The 27,996-nt window shown below is 44.2% G+C and overlaps 1 protein-coding gene across 1 annotated transcript in view; it reads left to right on the forward strand.

Annotated features, from left to right (window-relative positions):
* The window catches only part of LOC311227055 (growth factor receptor-bound protein 10-like), a 119,708-nt gene that overhangs the window by 50,743 nt on the left and 40,969 nt on the right, over positions 1-27,996 (forward strand). The window contains exons 4-5 of the mRNA XM_084312572.1: positions 3,948-4,179; positions 13,401-13,524. Of these exons, the coding sequence (XP_084168698.1) occupies positions 3,948-4,179; positions 13,401-13,524 (356 nt within the window). The remainder of the gene's footprint in view (positions 1-3,947; positions 4,180-13,400; positions 13,525-27,996) is intronic.

The following is a 27,996-nucleotide window of genomic DNA, read 5'->3' on the forward strand; positions in this document are numbered from 1 at the left end:
GGGAGCAGATAGGGCGTCGACGTGAGCCGCGCCCCGGTCCCCAATCCAAGTGCTCCTGCCCGTCTTCGTCACAGTTGTTGTGCACGTTTTTCCATTGGGTTTATCTTATCGGGAGGGAAACCCTTTCTTTGATCTGACTTGACACTTATCTGAATTATCCTGATGTGGTTAAACGCCACCCATCTTACACTCCCAAGCAGGTGAAAGAAACGCCCCAGAATGACGTGACCATGTGTCGAGTGCATAGATGTGGGAGAGGCCGAGGCTTCAGAGAGGCTTTCAGAAGTAACCGTTAGCCCGTTAGCTCTGCAGAACACAAACCGTGTAATAGGAGGAATCTGCTCGCCTCACTTGATAGATGGGGAGCTGTTCCTTGGCTTCTCCTGTCCTGTGGGGCCAAAGCAGGAACCCTTGGAACGAGAGGAATGTCAAATGTTCCCTCATTATCCTGACTTCAGTAATACAAACCATCCTTACACCCCGTCTCTCTGTGCATCTCTCTCTCTCTCTCTCTGATTCCAGGCTTTTCTCCCTCTCTCTCCCCATGTTCTCGGTCTCATTTTTCTTTTTCTCTTTTTGTTCGCTCACTCGTCTCTTTGCCGTCTTTCAATGTTTCCACTCAATCGCTCTCCTCGCCTGTACCCCATTCGGTCTTTCTTCTGTTCTCTCCCTCCCTCTCTCTCTCTCTCTCTCTCTATCTCTCTCTTTGTTCTCCACCCTCGCTGTCCTCATGTGCTCTTCCCAACCGTTAGCCAGCCCTGTCCCACTCGTGAACCCCACATGACCTTGTGTCCCAGACTGTACCCTTGTGTGTGTGTGTGTGTGTGTGTGTGTGTGTGTGTGTGTGTGTGTGTGTGTGTGTGTGTCACGCACACCTCTGTGTGGTCAAAGATCAGACAGTCAGACTCTCTCCGACCCCCTTTTTAGTCGAGTCCAGCGTGAACGTCCGTCCAAATTCATGTTCTGTGTGTGTGTGTGTGTGCACACGCGTGCGTGTGTGTGTGTGTTTTGCTGTGCTACTTTTCACTGCATCGTTTGACCACCAGGCCACCATGTAGTGAGTACCATGTACAGGCTGGCGAGCGTTCCCAGCACCCTGTAGTTTCTCCCTGTAGGAATGTCAGGAATTCTGTGTGGTGGTGGGGTGGGACGTGCATGGGACCAAAGGCCCTTGGATACACACACACACTGGAATTATTACATTTGTGAGGACATTCCATTGACTTAAATTCATTCCCTCACCACTGTAACGTTAACCCTAACCCGCTAAATGCCCAAACACGATGACCCCCTACCCTAACCCACTCCTGATTCTAAACATAACCCTGACCCTTGACTTCAAAATGGCTCCCCATCAAAGTGAACACCGACCGAATGACCTCACGCTTTCCTAACGTTCTATTGTTGTGAGGACATTTGGTCCTTGCAGTTAAGTATCACACACTTACACACTCACACACACACAACCAAGACTCAAAGCCTCCGTCCTAGCCCACACTTGTTTTATTTTAATATAGGCTATATGGTACTTTATTAATCCTTTATAATAAATAGTCTTTTGGCATTTCCCTTTGAGAAACGCATACATCACGGTCCAGAGAGATGATTTGCGGCGCCTCTGGAGCAGGTATGGGTTAATTCAGTGTCTTGCTTGGACAAGGACACTTTCATTGGGATGAGGCCATCGGCTGTGATGGTGGGGTGAACCAGGGAACTTCCAGCTACGCTGCAGTTCTATCAGTCTCTCCAACCACCAGTCCATCCTGCCACAAGCACACATTTAAGATGACTTAAGACTTAACGTTTGACCTTATTTACCCCTTCTTCAGTTCATTCATTACACCATCACTTAACGCACAAGGGGGTATTATAATCACTTGTGTGTGTGACTGTGATAATAATTTGTGCATTTCTTATTTGATTTACCTCAAACGTGACTCATAGGTCAGTCAAGGGCTTGCACTATTAAAACCTTTTCATAACCTTAGAAAATGGAAGGCAGCTATATTTGCGAGATCACACGAGAATCCATCTCATCAGGCTTCAAGTTATCCACAGTGGTTTGGACCAATCAGCATCCCATGAGAAACTACTGGCAGCTATGGGCGTAGGTTTAGGTGTGACGTTTGCTTCTTTGAATCAAATATTTGTTACGGCAAGGATAGTCTACTGACATGCTAACTACATAGCTAGCTACATTAGCTCTACATTCCTCTCCAGCGCTCTCCTACTACGTCATGATTGGTTGAAGTTAGCCCATGATGGACAGATGGGTCACCCAATCACCTGGTGCATCAGGTCACAGCGTAGACTGAGGTCAAATGTTTTCCTATCCTTCAAAGGTGGACAATGCAGACTGGTAAAAGATTTTGCCGTTTGTGTATAGGCACCGACCGGTATGGTGGCTGCCAGGTGTTGTGACTGAGGGAAGCTAGGTGAGGATGTGAGCAAGGTCAACTTGTCCACTAGAACGACAGTGTTGTCACGACTCTTTTCAGTCAACTGGCGGTCCTCCTGAACACTTCCTGCCTGGAGGGTGGGGTCACAGGTCAAGGTGCACTGTGTCACTAGGTCACAGGTCAAGGTGCACTGTGGCACTAGGTCACAGGTCAAGGTGCGCTGTACCACTAACTAGTGTGGCATTCTAGATACGTTATCAGTTGCAATCATCATAGGGCAAAGCCAATATTGGATGTATGTTGCCATGGCTATGTGTAGGCCCTACATGTTACACAATCGGATCGCAATCGGAAAGCACTGCTTGCTGGCCTCCCGGCCACTGCCACCAAGCCTATTCAACTCATTCAGAACGCAGCGGCCCGCCTGATCTCAAACCTATCGAAGTCGGCCCATGTCACCCCACTTCTTAGGGACCTGCACTGGATCCCCATTGCTGCGCGAATCCTCTTCAAGGCCCTCGACCTGGCATACCGTGCGCCGCGGCAAAGGGAACCGCTCCCGCCTACCTCCGGTCAATGGTCTCTAACTACACACCCTCAAGACCCCTACGCTCTGCATCGTCTGGCCTCCTCAGACCCACTCCTATCCAAGCTCCGGCAGGGTCATCAAGGAGAACCTGCCTTTTCTCAGTCCTTGCCCCATAATGGTGGAATGAACTACCCACCCCAGTTAGGACAGCCGAAACCCGTCCAATCTTCCGCCGTCGACTAAAGACTCACTTCTTCAACCATTATCTGAAAAAATAATCTAACCCTAACCCTTACTGTCATGCACTTGTCCTAATAAACTAACCTACACTGTAGCACTCAACACTTTGATGAACGTTGTTACTCAGCTGATAGAGTTGTGCCCTTCCTGATGACTTGTCGTACAGAACTTGTAAGTCGCTTTGGATAAAAGCGTCAGCTAAATGACTAAATGTAAATGTAGTGTTTATCAGAAACTATAGGTCCCGCTAATTCTAATTGATCTGCATGTGAATTCTCTTCATTGGGACCAACCATAGAATTTTGTAGGATTACTTTATTATGATTTATGACCATCAACAATGAGTCTCTGTAGGATTACTTTATTATGACCATCAACAAGAAGCCTGTAGGATTACTTTATTATGACCATCAACAATGAGTCTGTAGGATTACTTTATTATGAACATCAACAATGAGTCTCTGTAGGATTACTTTATTATGACCATCAACAATGAGTCTCTGTAGGATTACTTTATTATGACCATCAACAAGAAGCCTGTAGGATTACTTTATTATGACCATCAACAATGAGTCGGATTACTTTATTATGACCATCAACAAGAAGCCGTGAGGTTTCTATACAATGTACTGTATTTTTGCAGGACAATCTCATGCATACAGTTCTCCTTTTCTCTGGTGACACCTAGTGGATATTTGCAGCCTTGCACATGTTTGATGTGTTTCTCTCTCTCTCCTCTCTCTCTCTCTCTCTCTCTCTCTCTCTCTCTGTCTCTCCAGACGATGATGTGGATCTAGAGCAGCTGGTGAACGAGATGAACTCCTCCATGGAGAGCGTGTATTCCACCTGCAGCACTCAGGCAGACACGGCCCTGCTCCTGCACCACGGCCACGCCTCCTCCCACCACCACCCCGGGCGTGGCCAGCCGCCCCACCGCCCTGCCCCGCGTCTGCCCTCGCCCTCCAAAGAGAGGCTGCGTCGCTCTCAGCCCATGCACATCCACGCTGTCAGGTACTGTGGCCTAAAGAACACATGGCTCTGCGCAGGGTTTCACCCAAAACTATCACTGCCACTTACATGAAATAGAAATAGATAGAGGCGGCTGGGAGGCGCAGCGTAGCGGTATAAGCGCTCGTCACCAACGCGTGAGACACTGGTATCGAATCCGGCTGTCAAGCGTTGCCTCCGGCTTGGGCCGGCCGTCATACTAACTCAATTGGCAGAGTCAGCGGGAGGGGAGTCGATGGGTGGTAATCTGGCTGGCTGACTCCGCATGTATCGGAGGGGACACGCGATAGATTCTTCAACCCTCCCTACGACCGACCAGTGGGGGGCACATGCGAGCAACGATCAAGACAGGGGAGGGGGGAATTGGCACGACTAAATTGGGATGGGAGAAAAACAGAAAAAGTGGATAAAAAAATAAAATAGATGGATAGATATTTTTATTTGTCCACTTTCATGGACATTTGTCTTTGGCTTCACCATGGTTGCAATCCACAAGACAACACAATACAAACACCACACAGGCCAAAAAAAAATAAAAAAAAGCCTAATACTGTACATAGGCTAAAAGAGAAACAACAAAAACAGGGACAGAGCTTCAGGTACCTAACCAGTACCACGGTTAACATTTTTATCTTAAGAATTCATCAGGGCAATGGCATGTGGGATGAAGGACTTCTTAAATATGTTTTTTTGGGGCTAGACTAGAGGAACTCTTAGCACCTTCCAGATGGAAGCATGTCAACCTCACCATGAAGGGAAAGGGGGTCAATGTCAGACTTTGCAATCAAAAGTTAGGGGGCTAATAACCCTTGCCATAATTTCAGTGCGCCCCCTAACTTTTGATTGCAAGGTCTGACATTGACCCCCTTTTCAGGAGTTGACCTAGAGCCCACCAAGGTCATGCATATCAAGTTTGGTCAATGTCAGACCTTGCAATACACTGTAAGGAACTGTAAGGCTACTGTCCTGCCTCACTTCCAGTGATGAAGCTAAGCTATGCTAACGGAGCGTCTATTCCCAAAGCTAAAATGCACGCACAGAGACAAAAAAGGTATGCATCTTCTTGTCTAACTACAGGGAAGATGTTAAATAAGCTAATTTCCAAAAAAAGTCGAGTTCCCCTTTAATGGAAATGGAATGGTCATATAGAAATCAAGTAGGAAATGCTGATTGTCACACAATGTACCCCTCTATTAAAATAGAAATTGCTAATAATATCAAACATTTTAAACATGCTGTGACATTTCAGTATAAGAACCTATGACTCGGGGAGCTCCAGTAGCTCACCACGTACCGCGAGTGCTATTTCAGCGCCGTGGACAACCGCGCTCGCGCGGATCTGGGGCTGAGCGCGTTCGAATCCCGGACGGCAGCCGTGCCTTTCCCAGAGTGTCTTTCCCCCCATCTGAACCCTTTCAGCCTGCTTCTGTCGGTCGAACTTGACCAAGTATGAATGCGACGAAAAAGCGATAAACGCTAAAAAGAACCAGCTGACTGGTCAAAGTTTAAAAAAAAAAAAAAAAAACCTATGACTCGGGCGACTTACTTTTTTATTCTCTGGTCTTCTAAGGCTGATCACAACGCCTTTACAGGGTTCACTACAGCGATATCTCTCTGGTCCTTTAAGGCTGATCATGACTACAGTGTTAACTCATGACATTCAGCATTACACATGTTCCATCAATTACCCCAACAGCACCGGGGAAGCCCACTGTAGCCATAACATTGAAGCTATTCCTGCACCATCGAGTCTGTAACTGTAAGGCCTTATCTCTCTGTCCTTCAACATGTTGAATAACATTTCTCCTCACTTTGCCTGCTGCTAACGGCTGTGATAACCTTTTTTCTTACACTGAAACGCGAGGCGTGGCGGTGTACATGAGAGAATGGAAAATGCACAGGGTGCAACGAGCGATACCACTGATTACCTTTGCTACCTCAGTTAACATCACAAAGCATGTGCACCTTTAGCATTAACTCATTCAACGCCAGTCACGAGTATAGTCGGGTTAACTCGCCGACCGTTCAGCGCCAATCACGAGTATAGTCGGTAGGGGTGGACGGTATAAACGGTATACGGTATAAACGGTATGAATTTGCTCTACAGTATGGATTTTGACTATACCGTGTAACCGGTAGAGCAGCTCTAAAATAGCAATGACGTCGTCGTCATGTAACCACAGCGCGACTATTTCAATCGCATTTGCCCCTAAAAATAGATAGAATTAGTCATAGATAATAGATATGTGCAAACTGGAAAAAGTTATTTAGGAGGCTTCGCGCAGTGGGCGCACTGGGCGTGTCAACACGCAATTGTCATTTCATAATAAACACATATCACCGCGGCGCACAGCAAGTTTCAATTTCAGTTCCTGGCATTTTTAACCAGTGGAGAAAGGTAAGAGATCTTACCTATCGTTTTTCTTATATGAATTATTCTACGTTAATAAAACATACCTGGTGATCAACTACAGTTTGCTGTAAACATTATGATATGTGTGTAGTGTTATGATAACGACGGCTGCAGCGGGAGGAAGGCTGCAGCAGTGGATTTGCGAAATAGCATGCAGCTGCAGAGCCGCAGAGCCAGGGGCTCTTTCAGGTCTGGTCACAGGCCGCTCAACAGCGCCCCCCCACCCAACGGCTGAATTGCCCTGAATTGACCTGAAAGAGCCCCTGGCTCTGCGGCTCTGCAGCTACATATGCTTCTAGCAAAATCCAGCATCCAGCCCTGCTGTTTGCAATGGGAGCAGCACGGAGTCTCGACTCTGGACTTATTTTATTTGTAATATAATGACTTTATACGCAAAAGTAGCCTAGTTTTAAGTTAAAATATTATAAATCTACATGCCTTGAGGATGTCATTCTTTATATAGCCTGCCTATCAGGCAAAAAAAAATATTCTAACGGAAACACTGATACCGTGATATATACCGCAGCGTTTCCGTTAGCTGGTAATTACCGGTATTTGACCGGCAAAATCTGTTGAAGTCCGACATATTTAATCTCTCCGGTCTTAATGTCCGGTGAAAATAATTCCCTGAGTCTAAGCACAATTTGATTATTTGAATTGTATTAAAATAGGCTAAAATTAAATAGCCTATGCGATGAACGAAACAATCATTACATTTGTTTCATCGTTGCTTCTAATAATGACAACGACGTTAGCTTAGTGCTGGGTGTGCGAACTTTTGTGAAGCTGCAGAGCCGGAGCAGCAGCAGCACAATGCAGTACTCCAGCAGTACTCCAATTCAGCCATTTTCAATTCAATGTTGGGTGGGGGGCGCTGCTGTGCGGTCCCCAGAAAAGAGCCAATAACAGCTGAATCTGCTGCTCTGCATCGACATACTCTCGCAAATAAGTCATTGGGAGGTGGAGAGAGAGAGTTGCCACGCAAACCCACGATAATGTTGCCGTCTCTCTGCCAAATTTCTCAGTTCTTCGCTTGATATAATTAATACAAATGTCCAATATAACGGAATTCGTTAGCTCATAAAAATGTGATTATAACAGACTGTTGTTTATTAATGTCGGGCGACTGCCCACAGACACCTATTTGATTTAAAGTCGGCAGCAGCACGAGTCTCAGGACTTATTTTATTTGGAATATAATGACTTTATACGCAAAAGTAGCCTAGTTTTAAGTAAACATATTATAAATCTACATGCCTTGATGATGTCATTCTCTTGTTTTGTTGTCATTCTTTTGCCTATCAATTGTTTTTAAGCTCAATAAACTCTGACCGGAATTTCTCTCATTTGACCGGTAGATTGAAATCTACCGGACACTGAGGCCGGCAACAATTTTTTCTAACGGAAACCCTGATATACCGTTACCGTCTATGCTTCAAATTATACCGTGATATAAATTTTAGACCATACCGTCCACCCCTAATAGTCGGGTTTTAATCGTTATTTCTTTTATTAGCGATATCCATTCATTTTCATCCATCCAGCCTGATGTTATCATTGGGAATGGGTCTGAGCTCGCAAAAGGGCAAATACCACCGCCTACGCCTTCCAGCTGGTATTGCACTCCATTATAAATGGTGTAGTTTCTTTTCTGGGACGATCCGAGCCGTGCGGGCAGGGTTTAAATACTCAGGCGAGGTAGGGCTTTACAACGATGGCATGGAACAGTAACCCCGCCCGCCCGTTCGTGTGTAACGCTCGGTAATGTGGGACGGACCTCCACGAGCATTATTTGGTCAGATAATTGGATTATTTCTTTTGCATCAGATACCAGGTAAGGACTCTATATATACAATCTTGCGTTGATCTGATATTTCTTTCTACCCTGATCGCGGCTGTGTGTGTGTGGCTGTGTGCCGTTGGGTGCAGGAGGGGACTGGGGGAGCCTCGCGCTACGAGCGTTGATTTCAGGATGATTACATAATCAGGCGAAAAATTACAACGTGTTTAGTGTATTCCACTAAAGGGCTATTATCGCGTCTTTTCCTGGGATTACTAAGAATCACAAACTATATTCATATTCAAAACGGTATAAAACAGAAATGTACGGATGAAAAAACAATCCGTTTGGTACATGTTTACTGGAAGCAACTCACTGACAATCGACGGGTGTATTAGACCCATAGATATAATATAAGATATATTTTGCAAGTGAACAAAGCGCCCCATTGACTTACAGTGCTGGCGTAATAGGGCCCTCTGGCGCCCCGACCCGTGGCGCAGAATGAGTTAATAGCTAACGCTAACTAACGTTGGCGGCTATCGATACGCTTTCAACATCGACAGCTGTCGATTTCTCGTCAGATACCTCCCAGGGCTGTACACTGCGATGAGATGATCGCAAATTGCCCCCTAATTTGGGACCGTGCGAGTTTAAAATAATATCTGGGGGCAAGCTTGCGAGTACTGATTTCAACCCTTCATTCGCATTTCACTCCTAAATTAATCCATACAAATTGGATACAAAAGGGCGTAGTGGGCAAGGCGCTCGCCACGAAATGCTGGAGACGCTGGGCTCGTCAGTTCGAGCCCAGCGCTCCACATTTGCTTTCAGTTTAGCTGGTCGTCCGTACTAATACACATTGGCCGTATTAGGGGGTGGGAAACTGATGGGTGGGGATCGGGCATTGTGGACAGCGACTCCTACAGGTCGGCTGGTGCGCCTGCGCAGTAGAATCAGGAAGTGTCGGGGGCAGCGTGAGCCTCCCACGCGTTACTCCTCGCCACTGAGAGATCGAGCTGCGCAGGTGAAAAGATGCGACTGCTGTTACCTCAAGTACCGGAGGGGACTTGTGCTATGTATGACTTAGTCCACATTGCAGCCGGCTTGTGGGAGGCAAGAAACAGCGTCCGGGGCCCGGGGAGGGTTGAATTGGATGATACGAAATTGGGATGGGAGAAAAATATAGAAAATGGGAGAAAAAGTGGATAAAAAAATAAAATAAAAAATTGGATACAAAAGGCATGTAGATTTATAATATTTTAACTTAAAACTAGGCTACTTTTGCTTATACAGTCATTATATTCCAAATAAAATAAGTCCCGAGTCGAGACTCCGTGCTGCTCCCAACGATGCAACTGCAGAGCCGCAGAGCAGGGGCGCTTTCAGGTCCGGTCACAGGCCCGCTCAACAGCGCCCCCCACCCAACGGCTGAATTGCCAATGGCTGAATTGGAGTATTGCACTGTGCAGGTACAGCTGTCCAGCTCGGCGGCTCTGCAGCTGCATGCTTCTCGCAAAATCCAGCATCCAGCTCCCGCTGCCCAGCCGTCGTTATCAGAACACTACACACATATCATAATGTTCACAGCAAACTGTAGTTGATCACCAGGTATGTTTTATTAACGTAGAATAATTCATATAAGAAAAACGATAGGGAAATCTCTTCCCTTTCTCCACTGGTTAAAAATGCCAGGAACTGAAATTGAAACTTGCTGTGCTCCGCGGTTATGTGTTTATTATGAAATGACAATTGCGTGTTGACACGCCCACTGCGCGAAGCCTCCTAAATAACTTTTTCCAGTTTGCACATATCTATTATCTATGACTAATTCTATCTATTTTTAGGGGCAAATGCGAGTGAAATAGTCGCGCTGTGGTTACATGACGTCATTGCTATTTTAGAGCTGCTCTACCGGTTACAAGGTATAGTCAAAAGTGGATAGAAAACACAGTACTGTGTAAAAGTCTTAGGCACCCAAGAGTTTTTATATAAATTGTCTTAGATGTAAAAATTTTTTTTTATTAGTGTGTCAGTAGACTACTCTTAGTACATTTTCATTAAATTATTTTTTAAAGCATCTTCATGGTTTAATAATGCAAACATATGTTGCAGGGACTTATTATAATCATCATATTGGCGTGACTGTATGCATCAAAGGGTTAAATCAAGCATTTTTAAGTGCTTTAGAGGAAATGTCAAAATATCGCGATATCAATTAGAGGCCATATCGCCCAGCCCTACTATAATGGTAAAATAGTTATTTAAACATTTGCCCCTAAAAAATATTATTTGCCCCTAAATTTCTCATTTAGGGGCAAGTGTGCCCCTAGTGAAAAAGCTTAGCATACAGGTACAGCCCTGCCTCCGATTTGTTCCCCTCGGTTGATTTTGATTGGTCCGTTGACAAGTATGTGACATTGACGTCGGTGCGCTCCAGCGGCTAAAAGTTGAAACCTTTTCAACTGAGAAGACTCTGAAAAAGCACCAAAAACGCCAGGTGCGTAGGCCTTTAATATGATCACAGCCTAAAGGATAATGTCAGTTTATTAGCATTTCTTTAATGCTACTGGCTGCTTTAAACCTAAAATGGTTAACCGTCTGTAGTGTGGTAGTGAAAGGTTAACCTTCTGTAGTGTGGTAGTGAAAGGTTAACCTTCTGTAGTGTGGTAGTGAAAGGTTAACCTTCTGTAGTGTGGTAGTGAAAGGTTAACCTTCTGTAGTGTGTTAGTGAAAGGTTAACCTCTGTAGTGTAGTAGTGAAAGCGTTAACCCTTTGTAGTGTGGCAGTGAAAGCATTACCTTTTGTAGCGTGGCAGTGAACGGGTTAACAGTCTAGTGTGGTAGTGAAAGCGTTACCTTTTGTAATGTGGTAGTGAAAGGTTAACCGTCTGTAGTGTGGTAGTGAAAACGTTAACCCTTTGTAGTGTGGTAGTGAACGGGTAAATAGACTAAATACTCTTTCCTACTCTCTCCAACCCTACCCATCTTATGCTAAAATCATCAAATACAGCTCGCAAACACATATTTCCTGTTTTACATATTAGTCAAGTTAGACCACGCTCACAAGTTCTCACACTGGGTGCTGCAATCCCATAAAGTTCAGTATATCAAAAAGCAGGGTAGCCGGACCAGCACTCTCAGTTTCAATGTTTTTAATGGCAGCCTGAATGAATAGCAGACATGTTTCGGACAATGTCCTTCTTCAGTGATATGGCTAGCAATATCACTGAAGAAGGACATTGTCCGAAACATGTCTGCTATCCATTCAGGCTGCCATTAAAAACATTGAAACTGAGAGTGCTGGTCCGGCTACCCTGCTTTTTGATATACTGTTTTACATATTGTAATTAGTGCTGTCAAACGATTAAAATATTTAACTCGATTAATCGCATGATTGTCCATAGTTAACTCGCGATTAATCACAAATTAATCGCTTTTTTTTTTTTTTACCTTAAACAGATCTTTTTCAAGTTCCAAGTTTTAATACTCTTATCAACATGCGAGTCAACAAATGCTTGCTTTGTGCAGCCATTTAACACAAAAGGATGACCCTCATGCATTGCAAATTTGCATCAAATTCAAAACAGTGATGCACAAAATAACTTAAAAGAAAATAATAATTTAAAACAATGAATAAAGTGTGCATGAAATAATAGGGGAAAGAAAACGTTAGGAACTTGTTACATTCACACACACACGGGCTGATTAATCACACACCCCCCCTCTCTCCCTCACACTCTCCCAGCTCTTTTTCTCTTTTGCCCCTTCCTCATCTCTCTCACCCCCCTCTCTCTCTATATCTCACACACACACACACACACACACACACACACACACACACACACACACACACACACACACACACACACACACACACACACACACACTTCAGAAACAAACATAGTATCAATGAGAGCATCAATAATACACCCGAGTGAAGTCTAGTAAAAAAAAATTTTTTTTTTTTTTTTTTTTTAGTTAATCTTGAGTTAAACAAATTAGTGGCATTAATAGAATCGGGAGTTAACGCGATATTAACGCGATATATTTGACAGCCTTAATTGTAATGTATTGTTATGGGAAAATAGGGGCATTGTAATTATTACAAAATGTACCTCAAAAGGCGATGAGCTCTTATAGATCCATCACTGACTGTACAGAAGTAAACGGAACAGTGTAGTCCCTAAACATGCGCTGCACTCAAGTATTATTGAAACAAGCAATGCCCATGCTCACCGCAATGATACATTATGCTGACCAAAGCAACAGCACGGCCCTGTGACTTGTTTAAACTAAAAGAATTATTCGACAACACTGGAATCCTATGACTTCTGGATGTGAGCTACATTCGGTGGCGGCTAGATGGACCATAAGTAGGAGAAATGCATTGTATGTTTCGGTCTGACTTAAGAAAATCCTAAGCTCCAATATAGTCCTTCCTGAGTTATCTTAAGGGCTAAGGTGTTTTGTGAATAAATGTTACCTTTAGCGGCAATTCATCGTATCTTAAAAAAAATATCATAATTCTGTCACAATTCTGAGAGCCAAATTTAAGTGCTAGGATTATATTTGCGAACATGTGCGCAGATCGAAGTACTTGGATGCTCTTTTGTAATGCTGGTTAACAACATAACTGTATTGCTACATTCTAATTAGTGTATATAATTGACCACATCTGCCCAGTTGTACTGCCCAGTTTTTTTACTTATAATTGTACTATATTCTATTGTGCTATATTTAATTTAGTTTATATCCCGTATAATTTTATTCAACCTCAGTTGTACAGCCCTGGCTATATTTTATTTCATAATTATATTATTCTATTGTGCTTAACTTAGCTCATATTTCATTTTATTTTACTCCATCTCTTTATTGTATTATCTGTCTGTTAGCTGATGTCGCACCCATAACGTCTAAAGCTAATTCCTTGTATGTGAAAACTACTTGGCAATAAACTAAGACCTTTCTGATTCTGATCATAATAATCATGTCCTCTTGAAAACTGATCTGTGTTTGTCGCCCCCTGCAGGCGCCTGCAGGAAGAGCAGCAGGTGCGCCCATCCTCTCTCCCAGCCATCCCCAACCCGTTTCCTGAGCTCTGCAGCCCCACAGGATCCCCCATCCTCAGCCCCATCCTGACCTCTGACAACTTTGTAAGTGCACACACACGCATGCACGCGCACACACACGCACAAGATACTGATATTTTCGTTTTATTTTGACACCTTGAAAAACCAACATCTCCTCTACCGCAGTGTTTTTCAAAGTGTGGGTCGAGACCCACGGGAGGGTCTTGGAATATTTAAAAAATGGGTCCCCACATTATTGTCCATTAGTATCGTATGAAAGACCTAAAGTCCATTGAAAAATACCCATGTTGGCTAGTAGTTTAACTGTCTCTCCCTGTTTTTTACAGAATGAGGGGTTGTCCCAACACTGAGAACATGTTTAAGTATGTACATAATGTTGTTTCTGCAGTTAAACCGTGACAAGAGGCCTCCCTCTTGAAACTAACCATTCAGAATCGCAGCCACAATCGCCGTAGTTAATAACGTGCGTGTATTATGTGTGTGAAGAGATATTGGAAAAATACACATGTACAAATTTATGTTTTGACATTTTTAACTGTGCGTTTGATACGCTATTGCTGGATTTTGAGTCATATTTGATCTGCAACGTTTAGTTTGGCAGCTTGGTCTGAATTTTGTTCGACGGTACAGGCTCGCGCACCACTGCTAGATGTACGATAATTATTGTATTTGTACGATAATTATCGTATGTGTACGATAATTATCCTATTGTACGATAATTATCGTATTTGTACGATAATTATCGTATGTGTACGATAATTATCGTATGTGCACGATAATTATCATAATTGTACGATAATTATCGTATTTGTACGATAAAAGCGGCTCGTTCGTTACAGGCATGGAAACGGGAGGGTATCATCTGAATCTGGTGGCGTAGCTATTGGTGTGGAGAAGGTGTGTGTCGTTTTCAAGAGCCTCAACCATCCAACAGTCCAAGTAACCATTGTTACCAAACATACACAAGCTCATGTTCTGTTGACCGTTCTGCTCGTTTCTCTCGACGCCGACTGCATTCCTTTCTGTCAGTTGGCCGGGATGTGGCCTCTGTGCTAGAAATCTGTCCATTCTGGCATCGCAAAATAGACAGTGGTTTGTGCGACGTTGCTAACGGCTCGTTGCGCAAGTCCTGACATTTGCCATGCAGCTAAATAGTTATTCCCCCTTCCGTTGCCAAGATCTAAATCGAGGACACATTCGGAGCAAAGATATTTACAAACGGTTATGAATATGCGAGTGCTGCCGACACAAATATTCATGTTGCATTGAAATCCATGTAATTTTGAGATATTTTAACGAGGCCTCGTTAGGAAAATGAAACTGTGGTCTCAGAATTCCGCGGCTCACCATTTGGAAGCCGCTGGTGCATGATCTTCCGTATACGTTTTGAGGAGTATTTATTCAGAAAACGCGGGTCCCTTGAAAAAAGGTTTGAAAACCATTGCTTAAGAGCACATGGGCCAGTTTGTGGTGTACCTGTAACAGCTTGAGCAGCACAACATAAACAGTGCATGGCAAGATACGCGCTGTGTGGCCAAGCTCACATCTAGCACCGTGTTCACCAATCAGTTCTGTAAGGTGTGTGTGTGTTAAGGCTGAGCCCGAACGTTCGGACCTTTGTTCGTTACGTTGGCATTCGAATTCTAAATCAACATTCGATTTTTTTTTATATATTTTTAATTTGTATTTTTCTTTAATATATATCTCTTTTATGTGTCTATTCATTCTGTTTAAACCAATGGGGTTTTTCTTCACAGTTGCAGATAAAGATTAGGCTACACTAACACTACACTACACTAACACACACATTATAGTATTAAAACTAAGTTATATTCATTAAAGAAAGTTGATTTAATAAAAACAAAAGACTAATTTAATCAGATTAATCACTTTATTCAAATGGAGGATTTAGTTTGAGGATATTTATAAAAAAATAAAAATAAAAAAAGAAGAACCCTTTGGAGGCCAACCCCGAGATTTCTCTGGTTAACTCGCCATGCTCTGGGCGCCAAGACCCGAGATATCTCGGGTTTTAATCGATATTTCTTTTATTAGCTATATCCATAAATTTTTCATCCATCCAGCCTGACGTTATCATTGGGAATGGGTCTGAGCTTGCAAAGGGCAAATACCGCCGCCTAACGTCTCCCGGATGGTATTGCACATCATTGGAATCCCTCTGTCTGGGGCTGTGCATCGATCTAAGAGGTCCGGTCCAGGTTATACTTCTCGGGCATGCAGTATCGTTATAACACATTGACTGGGGACACTCAGAGCAGCGTGGATTATGTGTTTTGGATATATAATGTTAGATCAATAAACGCGATCAATATTTGGAATGGCGATCAGGAATTGGATTAATCTTTTTGCAGGACATCAGATGTCGGGTAAGGACTTTATGTTACGAATCTTGGGTTAATCAGATGTTCCTTTCACCGTCATCGGAGCATGTATGTGTGTGTGTGTGTCTGTGAGGTTCGCGCCGACCAAGTACGGAGAAGCGATTTTTCAGACCCTGCTTCTGTTCGCCCAAGATGACTCATAATATCGATAATCCAGCGCTTATTTGAAAACGATTCATAAATCAAGCGACAAATGGCACGATTTCTAACGAAATACATTGAAGCTCGATTTGCTGGAGTTTATTGAGATGAGACGGAACGCTCTAGAAATATATTCATATTCATCACGGTATAAAACGGAAAAATTTATGTATGAAAAAATTATCTGTTTCGTGCATGTTGACAGGAAGCATCTCATTGACGATCACAGTGTTATTTAGATCTATTGCTATTATATTTGATATATTTTAAGCACTCGCAAATAAGTCCTATCCTACATTGGATAAAGCACTGGCACTTAAGGGCCATCAGCGCCCTCTGCTGTTGGCGCCGGAAGTGTTAAAAAAGAAAAGAAAAAGTGAATACTTTTTTTTATTTGATTAAAAACGAAGGTTCGAACGTCCGTTCGAAAAAACCTGACGAAGTTCGAACCCCAAAAACAGGCTTCGGGTACAGCCCTAGTGTGTGTGTGTGTGTCTGTTTAAACCAGCTGACCAGCCTGCTATGTTCTCTAAGGTGTGTGTGTGTGTGTGTGTGTGTGTGTGTGTGCTGTCTTTGGCTGCTGCCGGCCTTTCCTTCCATTACACAATAGTTCACATCGGGTTATCTTGCTGTGTATGTTATTGTGGAAGCCTGGTTATCAATCACACTCGCACACACACACACACACACACACACACACACACACACACACACACACACACACAGTCGTGGCAGTGTTTTGTAGTGTAAGGTGGTGAGTGAGCGCCGGTTCCAGGATGCGGGTCGCGGAGGGCAGGGTTCCGGAGCGGAGCTGGGAACGTCTGCAGGTCGAGGGCCCCCCCTCCGAACCTTCGGTATCGGGCCCCGTCGCCTCTGGCTCCTCTCTGCCCTCTCCGAGAAGACAGACATCCGCTTCCCGTTCACACGCTTCCCAACGCTGCCTCAAGAGCGTCACCGCTTCCCAGCCGTGTGCGTCTGGTGGTCCAGCCCTTCCTTCCCCTGGCGGAGGCTCCTGGCCACAGGGAACGTGGTGTCCCTGTCCGCTGTCGGGAGGTCCACCGTGAACAATACAACCTATTTTAGGTGGCCACAACACACTGATGCGCGCACTCACACACTTTACAAAACAAAGCATTATTTATGCGTTTTGTTGACATCATCTCACGTGTTGGAACAGTCTGACAGCTACTTTGCAAATTGCACAAGGGATCTTTTGTGTGTGTATTGTGTGTGTGCCTGAAGGTTACATCATGTCTCTTTCTATCTTGTCCTTAGCCTCCAGAGATCTCTGTCTGGATGTTTTTGACTGACTGGCAGACATTTCTTCTTTGGAGAACGTTTTCTCTCTTCGATGACTTGTAGCCATTGTTGGTTACATCATCATTAGAACGTTCAGTTCTAGAGATAGAACACCTTAATGTAACATTTTAGATTTCTTATTATATCTCAGCAGTAATCGATGGTAAAAAAAAAAAAAGAAAAAGAAGCTTGACACTGAAATTAAAAAAGGTCTGTCGTTCCGGTAAGATGCAAGAGCTAAAACTGAGGACGTCCAATCAAACGCACAACCAAGTCAAATGATTGGAACGAGCGAGCGAGCTGTCTATCAAACCCTCTAGTGACGCACACGCTTGTTATGCACATAACAGTTGTGCGCGTACACAAAGGCCTGCTGCTAACACATAGCTGTCTGCTAGCTAGTGCTACCTAGCGGGGCGTGGCTTTGGAGGCATCCTGATGCGCTCAGATTGGGAAGGGTGTTGTCGAATTTGGTTTAAGGATCTGAAAATATTTCAAATGTCTCCCCAAAAAAATCAACAGCTATAGATAGCTCCTTAAGTTTATGGAGGGAGTGTCTTTTTGTCTATATCCTTCTTTTAATTCAAACTACCATCTTTATTTATTACCTTCTTGGGCAAAGACGACGTGCATCTTGAGCTATCCGACTGTGAATGCGCATGTGCTTTCAATACCCTTTAACATACAATGCTAGAGCCACGCCGCGGGCGGTCCGTGCCTGATTAAATGAAACCACCGGCAATCAAATCAGTTAAGATTAGCGTGAGGTTTTATTGAGTCAGAACCCAGAGACCGGTCATGTCATAGCATTTAGCTGCAGACCTCAGAACTCCGGTTAGCGTGCTAGGTTGTGTAATGTCCTATATACAGTACGAGATAAGAGCCTCCTCTAGGTTATGTTGAGTTGAGGTTATGCATGGTTTGACAGTGAATTTTGTAAGTGTGTGTGTGTTGTCGGGACTATGTAGTACAAGAAGAGTCATGCATTGAGGACGGCTTACACAACAATGCAGACGAGTCTCAGACAGGCCTTGCGGTGGTTTTGGGACACATGGTTGGATAGTATTTGAATTGGCATAGTTCTGTTCTAGACTAGACAGGATCTATCTCTCTCCTCTCTCGCCCTCTCCCTCTCCCTCTCTCTCCCCAGCTGCTGAGTTTAAATCGGAACATTCTTCACTGAGCTACATTCAATACTCTTCTCATAGGATTCACAGGGATTCTTGATACAGGGCTTGAACCAGCACGATAACTTGTGTGTGTGCCTGCATGACAAATGCACCCTCTCCATAGCCTATGATAACATAAATGGGTTTTTTGCTGCGCTCCATTCTGGCCTGATAACATTGAGTTGTGGCTACATCACATGCTACAGGCGTCAGGCGATGTCCTAAGAACATGCGTCTGTCCAAAACCTCAGATGAACCTAGTATTATGTCGGCAGGCGATTGGGGAGACGTGGGCTTTAAAGACAAAAGTCCACCCTAAAAGATTTCCAAGCAACCAGCAATGTCCTCAACGTTGTTTCCTGGGTCTATTAGCAGTTTGCTGTTGTATTTGGCTGTTTTCTTTTCTTAAAGGAACACGCTGACATTGTGGGAAATGCGGAAATGAGTCAGACGAGAGGAGAGATACCAGAAGTGCATTTCCCATCGTTTTGGCAAGTTCCTTTTTTTTTATATAAATAGCAGCGTAGAAAATCAAAGCAAAGATGTTCAGGGTCAAAAGATGCAACAGGCGGGCTAAGTGACCTGCCAGTGAATGCAAAACACGATGGGTTTATTTTGGGTACTTTGCAGCGTCCCAAAACACAGAAGATACTAAGTGAACGGCCTGGTGATAACAGTGGGCCAAAACACAGAAGATAATAAATGAATGGCCTAGTGATAACCGTGCGCCGTTCATTCTGTGCCTTCTGCCTTTTGGTTCCTTAAAGGAACACGCCAACTTTTGGGGAAATTCGCTTATTTGCCATCTACCCTGGAGTTAGACAAGCGGATACATACCCTTTTCTTCTCTGTGCAGCCACACCGTTAGCCTAGCGTTAGCGTCATTCACTGGAAGTAGGTGTGCCAGTGTAGCCTAGTTCCCAACAGTCACGAAATACACTCCAAATACAACTCCAAAACGTTCCTGTAAACATGTTGTGACCTGTGTATTTACCACATGGAGAAATAATAATTTTTTTTTACATTTTTGTTTTCTAAGCAGATATATACTCTGATTTTTTTTTTGCCAAACCACTGCTGTCTGGTCACAGTGATTTCATCACCTCAAAAGCCCTTTTTTTTAATTTTTTTTTCAAAACTGGGTTTTTGAGGTGATTAAATCACTGCATATATCTGCTTAGAAAATGAAAATGTCTAATTATTTGATTTAATTTCTCCACGTGGTAAATACACAGGTCACAACATGTTTACAGGAAAGTTTTGGAATTGTATTAGGAGTGTATTTCGTGACTGTAAAGAACTAGGCTACACTGGCACACCTACTTCCAGTGAATGACGCTAAGCTAGACTAACGGTGGCGGCTGTTCCCTAAGCCTAATGCATGCACAGAGAAGAAAAGGGTATGTAGCTGCTTGTCTAACTCCAGGGATGGCGAATCCAGTAGATGGCGAATAAGCTAATTTCCCAAAAAGTTGGCGTGTTCCTTTTAAGACACAACATCAATGACTTGTGGTTTTTTGCATTCTCATTTATCCCTATATTAAAGTGATAAATGGAAATTCTGGCCTGTACTAGACAACATCATAACCAGACAACCTTTAAATTGGGCCTGGGTTCAAATAGAAATGTTGTACCAACCTTTGTACTGAAATCCTTACAACTATCGTTATCAATATCAGTCGATATGGTTGTGTGTGTGTGTGTGTGTGTGTGTGTGTGGTCTGATGTTGGCATCGGCCATAAAACACATGGACCCATCCCCACCCTGAAGCCAGCCCTGCTGATGACGTCCTGAGGTCATTCTCTTGTCTTCAGTGGATTTAAGAGTGAACCCTGATAATTGCAGTTTCCCAGGCGAGCTGCGGTAAGGGCCAGTCTTACGCCATAGAATTCAGTCATAATACCGCAGCTTACGCAGGGCCTTAGTCAAACCCCCCCCCCGAGGACAGCTGTCCTCTCCACTGCCTGTCTCACCGGCTGGCTGTGGTTGTCTCTGGCATGGGGGCGGGGGGTGTTCATGGCTATAATGTAGTTCCTGCTTTTATATGAGGCCAGGGACATTATAACCAGTACTTGAGATATGATGAGAAATGTTCTAGTACTGAAGGTTGTCTCTTTATCTTTCTCTCTCTCTCTCTCTCTCTCTAGCTCTCTCTCCCTCTCTCTGAGCCCTACCCCCTTCTCTCTGTGTCTTTCCCTCTCCCTCTCCCTCTCTCTCCTACTCTGCGGTCAGCTGATGTACCCCTGCACGCAATGGTCTCCTGATCCACTGCATTCAGATCAGGTGGTGGTGTGTGTGTGTGTGTCTGTGTATGGTATTTGTGTGTGTCTGTGTGTGCGTGCGTGAAGCCCTGCAGATGACAGAGCAGGCACCTGTTGAATGGTCTAAGCTCAGGGTGATGTGCACACTTTCTGTTTAAATACAGTTGTAGTGCATCATGCAAGTATACAGTCATATAGGATTCTTTCCATGTGGCCCATAGTAGACGATGACACCCGCTGGTCGGAATGAGGGGCTTGGAAGATGCGTCGCTTTTTAAGCAGAAGATTAGGGATTTATTAAAAATAAAGAAATGCATGATGTGGTCATGTGCTTACTGCCACTGAGACATCACAGGGATTGGGAAATAGCGATGCGAATGGTGATGGTAGAGTACTGTAGGATATACAATGTCTCGTACAGGTACACTACTGTGCACATACAAGTACACTGTATGCATACTTCCAGGGTATCTGAAAGTAAAAAGTATTAAATTCATAATTCTCAATTTTTAAAGCCTTAAAAGGTATTAAAAAGGCTTGCATTTCATTTGCACAGGTATTACACTTTGGGGGGGGGGGGGGGCGGCAGCCCGGCTGTCCGGAGATTACATAATATATTGATTTTGTATTGAAGTCGTTGTTTTTTGACGGGGCTACCGGGAGCTTGGTGTGTCTGCCTTTTTTTTTTGCTAGTATGGCCGTGAAATTTATATTAAACCTTGCTCTAAGTGGTATTAAACATCTCTCAAAATTTCTTAAAATTAACTTGTTGAAACCGGCAGATAGACCCTGACTGATTGACCTAATTCAAAATATAATTATTCATTTGTATCCATGCGTAATGACTGCTTCGGTGCTGTTGGAGACATTATGCCTACGAGAATGTGGAATTGAGATCATTGCACTTTTCTGCTTATTGATGCTATCGATTCAGAGGTTTGCTGCCGCTATGGAAGAAGAGGAAGAAGTCACACATTGCTACATTGTCATGCAGCAAAAAACACACAGGAACCAACACACACACGCATGCATTTATTTTATTTGGGTCACAGATGAAATTCCTCTCTGCGCATGACCCATCCCGTTGCCCTCAACCCCCCCCCCCCAAGGGCAGCCGGGAGCAGACATGGGGCTCTGGTGTGGGGCTGCACCCGGGGACCGATCCAAGTGCTCCTGATGAGCAGGTTGTCACCTTGCGTGGTCGCCTCCGCCATCAGTGAGTGAGGAACAAATTGTAAAGCACTTTGGATAAAAGCGCTATATAAATGCAGCCATTTACCCCACCTGGCAACCTGGCGAGTGGGATTCGAACCCAGGACCTTCTTGCTGTGAGGCGACAGTGAACTTGGTGAAGGAATGTTTGCTCAGCTAATAGGCCTACTACTGTTTTCATTTGTCATCTTCTCATCGAGAGTGAATGACTAACGTGATATCGGATGCAACACGGGGTGGATCCGGGGCGTTTCAACAGGGTGGGAGTTAACAACGGGTTAACATCGAGGCTTGTTGAATGGTAGTTGAAAGAGTATTTGTGTATATTTAGGCGTACGCATGGCTTTATAAATCTGAATGTTTTTAGGCGTATGGAGGTTTCCTCGTTCCTACGTACGCAAACGTTTAGTGTGGATTCTCCATGAGACCCCGGGCCACCCCGGGCCACTGGGACTACAGTAACGGCAGTTAACCCTTTCACTACCACACTACAGACGATTAACCTTTCACTACCACACTACAGACGGTTAACCTTTCACTACCACACTACAGACGGTTAACCTTTCACTACCACACTACAGACGGTTAACCCTTTCACTACCACACTACAGACGGTTAACCTTTCACAACCACACTACAGACGGTTAACCTTTCACTACCACACTACAGACTGTTAACCCTTTCACTACCACACTACAGACTGTTAACCCTTTCACTACCACACTACAGACTGTTAACCCTTTCACTATCACACTACAGACGGTTAACCCTTTCACTACCACACTACAGACGGTTAACCCTTTCACTACCACACTACAGACGGTTAACCTTTCACTACCACACTACAGACGGTTAACCTTTCACTACCACACTACAGACGGTTAACCTTTCACAACCACACTACAGACGGTTAACCTTTCACAACCACACTACAGACTGTTAACCCTTTCACTACCACACTACAGACGGTTAACCTTTCACTACCACACTACAGACGGTTAACCCTTTCACTACCACACTACAGCCGGTTAACCCTTTCACTACCACACTACAGACGGTTAACCCTTTCACTACCACACTACAGACGGTTAACCCTTTCACTACCACACTACAGACGGTTAACCTTTCACTACCACACTACAGACGGTTAACCTTTCACTACCACACTACAGACGGTTAACCCTTTCACTACCACACTACAGACGGTTAACCCTTTCACAACCACAATACAGACTGTTATCCTTTCACTACCACACTACAGACTGTTAACCCTTTCACTACCACACTACAGAAGGTTAACCTTTCACTACCACACTACAGACTGTTAACCTTTCACTACCACACTACAGAAGGTTAACCCTTTCACTACCACACTACAGACTGTTAACCCTTTCACTACCACACTACAGACTGTTAACCCTTTCACAACCACACTACAGGCGGTTAACAGTCTGTAGTGTGGTAGTGAAAGGGTTAACCCGTCTGTAGTGTGGTTGTGAAAGGGTTAACCCTTTCTCGTGTGGCAGTGAAAGGGTTAACCCGTTGGTAGTGTGGTAGTGAAAGGGTAAACAGAGCTAGAACCACAGGCGTCTTGAGTAAATGTGTTGGTGTGTGTGTGTGCGTGTGTTATGAACTCTATTTTCCACACTGCCAAAATGTGATGACTTAACATTTCAGTGAGGCCTTTGACACACACACGCACACGTGCGCACACACACACACACACACACACACACACACACACACACACACACACACACACACACACACACACACACACACACACACAGTAGACATTCCATAGATATCCAATGCCGACAACTCGGATAGCTTACATGCTCACAGTCCTGACGTCAGAGGAAGTGAGGTGGGGATGTTGACAGGAAGCAGCGTTGACCTGGACACATCCTGTCCACTCTGTCTTTAGAGTTAGGAGTCTAGGTACGGGTTTGTGAGGTACTGTGTGACATATTTTAGTCATGTATAGGGCTGCACGATTTTGGGAAATAATCTAATTGCGATTTTTCGGACATATATTGCGATTGCGATTACATTTGCGATTATAATAATAAAAAAAAAAGCAACCCCACAAAGGTTTATTGTAAAATGCGGCTTGCATCTGGCCTACGCATGTGGGTCTTTTCGGGACACCGAGCCTGAAAATGTTTATTTTTACCTGGGAATCGATAGCGGTACCCAACGGTGACTTTTTTCTGTACTTTCCTCTCCCTCTCTGAAGTCTACACTTCACAACACACAATCTAAAACCCTTTACCTCCCTCTCCCAAACCGATCTTGTATCTCAATGGGACTTCCTGGTTAAAAAAAAAAAAAAAAAAAGTAAAAATAATAATTGCGATAAATATATTTTTTTGCGATTTGATGGTTGCATCATTCCAAATCGCGATTTCGATTAAAAATCTATTAATCGTGCAGCCCTAGTATCCATGCAAAGCATGTGTTTGTTAATACAATACAGTCGTCGGTGAACAAATATTCTTTATTTGACCTGGAAAACATAACAAATTGATTATAGAGAATTTGTGAGGGAAATTGGATGAGAAAAGTATATCTTGAATGTAGGTTGCACTGTGACATGACGGAAGAGAAAAACCATTCAACGGCATCAAATATCATTACACCATAAAAGGAACACAAATATAGTGATATGATACGTGGGCTATACTGTACATCGTCCTCTACCGTAGCCCATTCTGCATGTCCAATAACATGGAAAAGATTGGTCTGTCATTGGCATCAGTCTTTGCATATTATAACAGGCATGCGTCTGTGACGTATATACAGATGCAAGCACCATTGCGGACGCACAACTGTGTGCTTTGCATGAGGTATTTATATGTCTGTGTATTGTATAAGGATTGTCTTAAGTCTAGAAGCAAGCAACACGGCTCGCTTTGAATGTGTTCAAAGGGGCGTCATTCATGCTTGTAATGACTACAGTTTTCCCTTTTTTGGGAGCGAGGTTTTCCTAGAATCACAAGAGAGGACTGGACACTGATGTCATCAAATGGAGGAAGTGCATCATTGATGCATCAGCGGCGGCGCCATCTTCAAATGATATCCACTTGAGGAGTGGTTTCCTTGCCGTTACAGAACGCTGTTTCTAAACGCGGGGGGGGGGGGGGGGGGGGTTTAGTAAGCTTCATGATTTGCCTTCACCGCTCCTGACTATCCATACCATGACCTCCATTTTTATTGCCAAGTACATTCTCACATAATACCATCCTAACTATTCGGGAGCAGGGGGCTGCCACACGCTGGGCCCCCGCGGCCACCGACTCAAGTTCTAACGGCCGGCAGGAGACCCACGGCGGCGCACGCCTTGACCCCGAGTTCCATGTCGAGAGTGTTCAGACGTCTCTTAAGAAACCCAGTGGCGCGTAAGCACAATGCACGCCGAACACGACTCCCTCGCACGACATGGGAAGACCTTGAGTTTGTTCTTGAGTGTGTTCAAGTCTCCGTGTTATGACTCCTGTGCGGTGTGTCGGTGTGATTAAATGTCAGCGTGACCCGCCGAGGGTTGAACTGTGTGACCTAACTAGGCCAACAGGTGCCAACGTTGAGACACGTCGTCCCCGCTAGCTACCTCGGCTATAGCTGAGGAATAAATGAACGCACGCCACCACGGGCCTTTACGAGGTGCCGGTTCTGGAGGGAGGTTTAGATGAGAGGCGACGAGCACACTCCCAAGAGCGCCATCTCATCTTCGTCAGACGGCGCGATGTAGCCGGCTTTCCTGTGGAAATGTTGGTAATTAAAGGTAGAGTCTGTCGTGCCGTCAAAAGGGCCCCGCTTGGTCTGATGTGGGGATAGGGGGGGGGATGGGTTGCTACTAGTGATGCACCGATGTGAAAATTGTGGCCGATACCGATAACCGATATTAATATTGCTGTTCTGGCCGATACCGATATTTACCGATGTCGATATCTCTGTATAGAAAACAATTTTTTATGATAATCAAATAAAGAGCTATTTTCCAAAAGGCATTTTTTATTTTATTTTTTGTAACTTAATTTTCAGAAATGACTGATATTTTGAAACTATTTAAGACCAAAACATGTAAAAAGATAAAAAAAAAAATATATATATATATTTTTTTGATATCGGACCGATACCGATGTGTAAAAAAAACTGCCATATGGGCCGATATATCGTGCATCACTAGTTGCTACTGCTGGCCACACCTCGGACTCTACTAAGAGAGGTCTGGAGAAAACCACAATATAATAAGTCTCTAAACTCCCAACCCATATTATGCCACAAGGAACGTTTCGGGGAGCAAGGCTCTTCGTCAGGCTTCTATTAAAAACAAGAGTCGCCATCTTGAATACCTGTATTCCAAATTAACATGCGCCATACACAACTGTTGCACATTGCCGTGAATTAAATGGCAGCATTAAATAGCATGCAATACATTTAATTTAATACATATGTGTAAATACAGTATTCATCAACATGGGCTACATATATCTAAGGCTAAATAGCCGTCATATATAGTCCCTAGTCCCTATTAGAGGCACCTCTGTTTATTTATAAAGGAATCATTGTTTTGACAAGGGAAAAAGTGACCCCAAATGTAAAAAGATTCAGTTTATACAGCAGTATTACTATTAGAGACATGACACTGGGTTGTTGATACAGTAGTATTAATATTAGAGACATGACACATGGTGTTGATACAGTAATATTAATATTGGAGACATGACACATGGTGTTGATACAGTAATATTAATATTGGAGACATGACACAGGGTGTTGATAGGGTAGTATTAATATTAGAGACATGACACAGGGTGTTTTTATCTTTTAGATAACGCTAAGCTAACAAACTTTTACGCAGTAACGTTAAGTGTATTCTGTGGCGGTTTCTGTTTCATTGGCACAAACGGGAACCTTTGGTGGCCGTATTTGGTGGCAACCAAATAATAAATAAAAACCGTGGGCTATATGGTGTGCGGATCTGCTTGTTCTTATCCGCGTGATATTTACTCTCATCTAAAGCAACAGCTTCGGGCCACGGTGTCAAACTTCTTCTGCGTCCGCCAGCGTGACCGCCGATCAACCCGACTCTTAAAAGTACGCCAACGAATTTGGACAAAGGACGGTATTTCCACCAGAAGAGTCCATTACACCGTCTTAGAAGAAGCCCGTTCGCTCGGAGGACGGAGGGCTTTACGCTTCCTTTTCAGACAAATAAGATGAGAGCTGCTAATACGCGGGCGGGGTCCTCCACAGGAAATCGCTGTCTCAAACTATTTTCTTCCCCAAATCCAAGTGTATTACTATAATTTTGTGCCTGTTCCACGCGTGGGAGAACTATAGAATTCGCCCTGTGCCTGCATGCCATTTAATCCAATCAGCGCCACCGCTTATATACACTCCCGACGGACGGACGGACGGACGGGTGGTCGGCCCCGTCGGTCAGCCTGTCGCCGCCATGTGTGACGTGGCGTGTTGGGATTAGGTCGCGAGGAGGTGAGCCAGTGTGGGAGGCTTTGCCGCGGCGCTCCGGTGGACTGCAATTGAGTTTGTCCTGTCTGCTCGACTAATGAGCTCTGTCTGAGCGGGGAGGGGGGACAGCTGCTAGCGCTTCCAAGCAGACGATCAGCGACATGAAAGAGGCCCGATAGAACAACTAATAGCCTATCTCGCCGACCTCCGACCTCTGGTGAACCATACCGGGGGTTTAATTTGATTAAGGTATCTCATAGCGCCGGTGAACGGCGCACTGCTTTGCCATATGGTGCGCTCGGCAATTGTTGTGGATAAATGTGAACCGATGAGGCTGTGGGGGGCGGGGGGGGGGGGCGGGGGACGGTGTCATTTTTGTTTGTATGAGCTTTTTATCTCGCACTCAAAACACAAGATAAATCTAATCCTTTGATTTAGCTTAAATTGTTCAAGGAGAAATTGTTATCAATAGTTTATAATCTTTCTCCCAAACATGCACGTCACACAAATCGTTAGCACCTTGAGGACATCCTTATGATAAAAAGCTTCTAACGATGTATGTTCTGATTCAAGAT

Source organism: Notolepis coatsorum (genome assembly GCF_963971535.1).
Source record: "Notolepis coatsorum genome assembly, chromosome: 4".
NCBI classification, from domain to species: Eukaryota; Metazoa; Chordata; class Actinopteri; order Aulopiformes; family Paralepididae; genus Notolepis; species Notolepis coatsorum.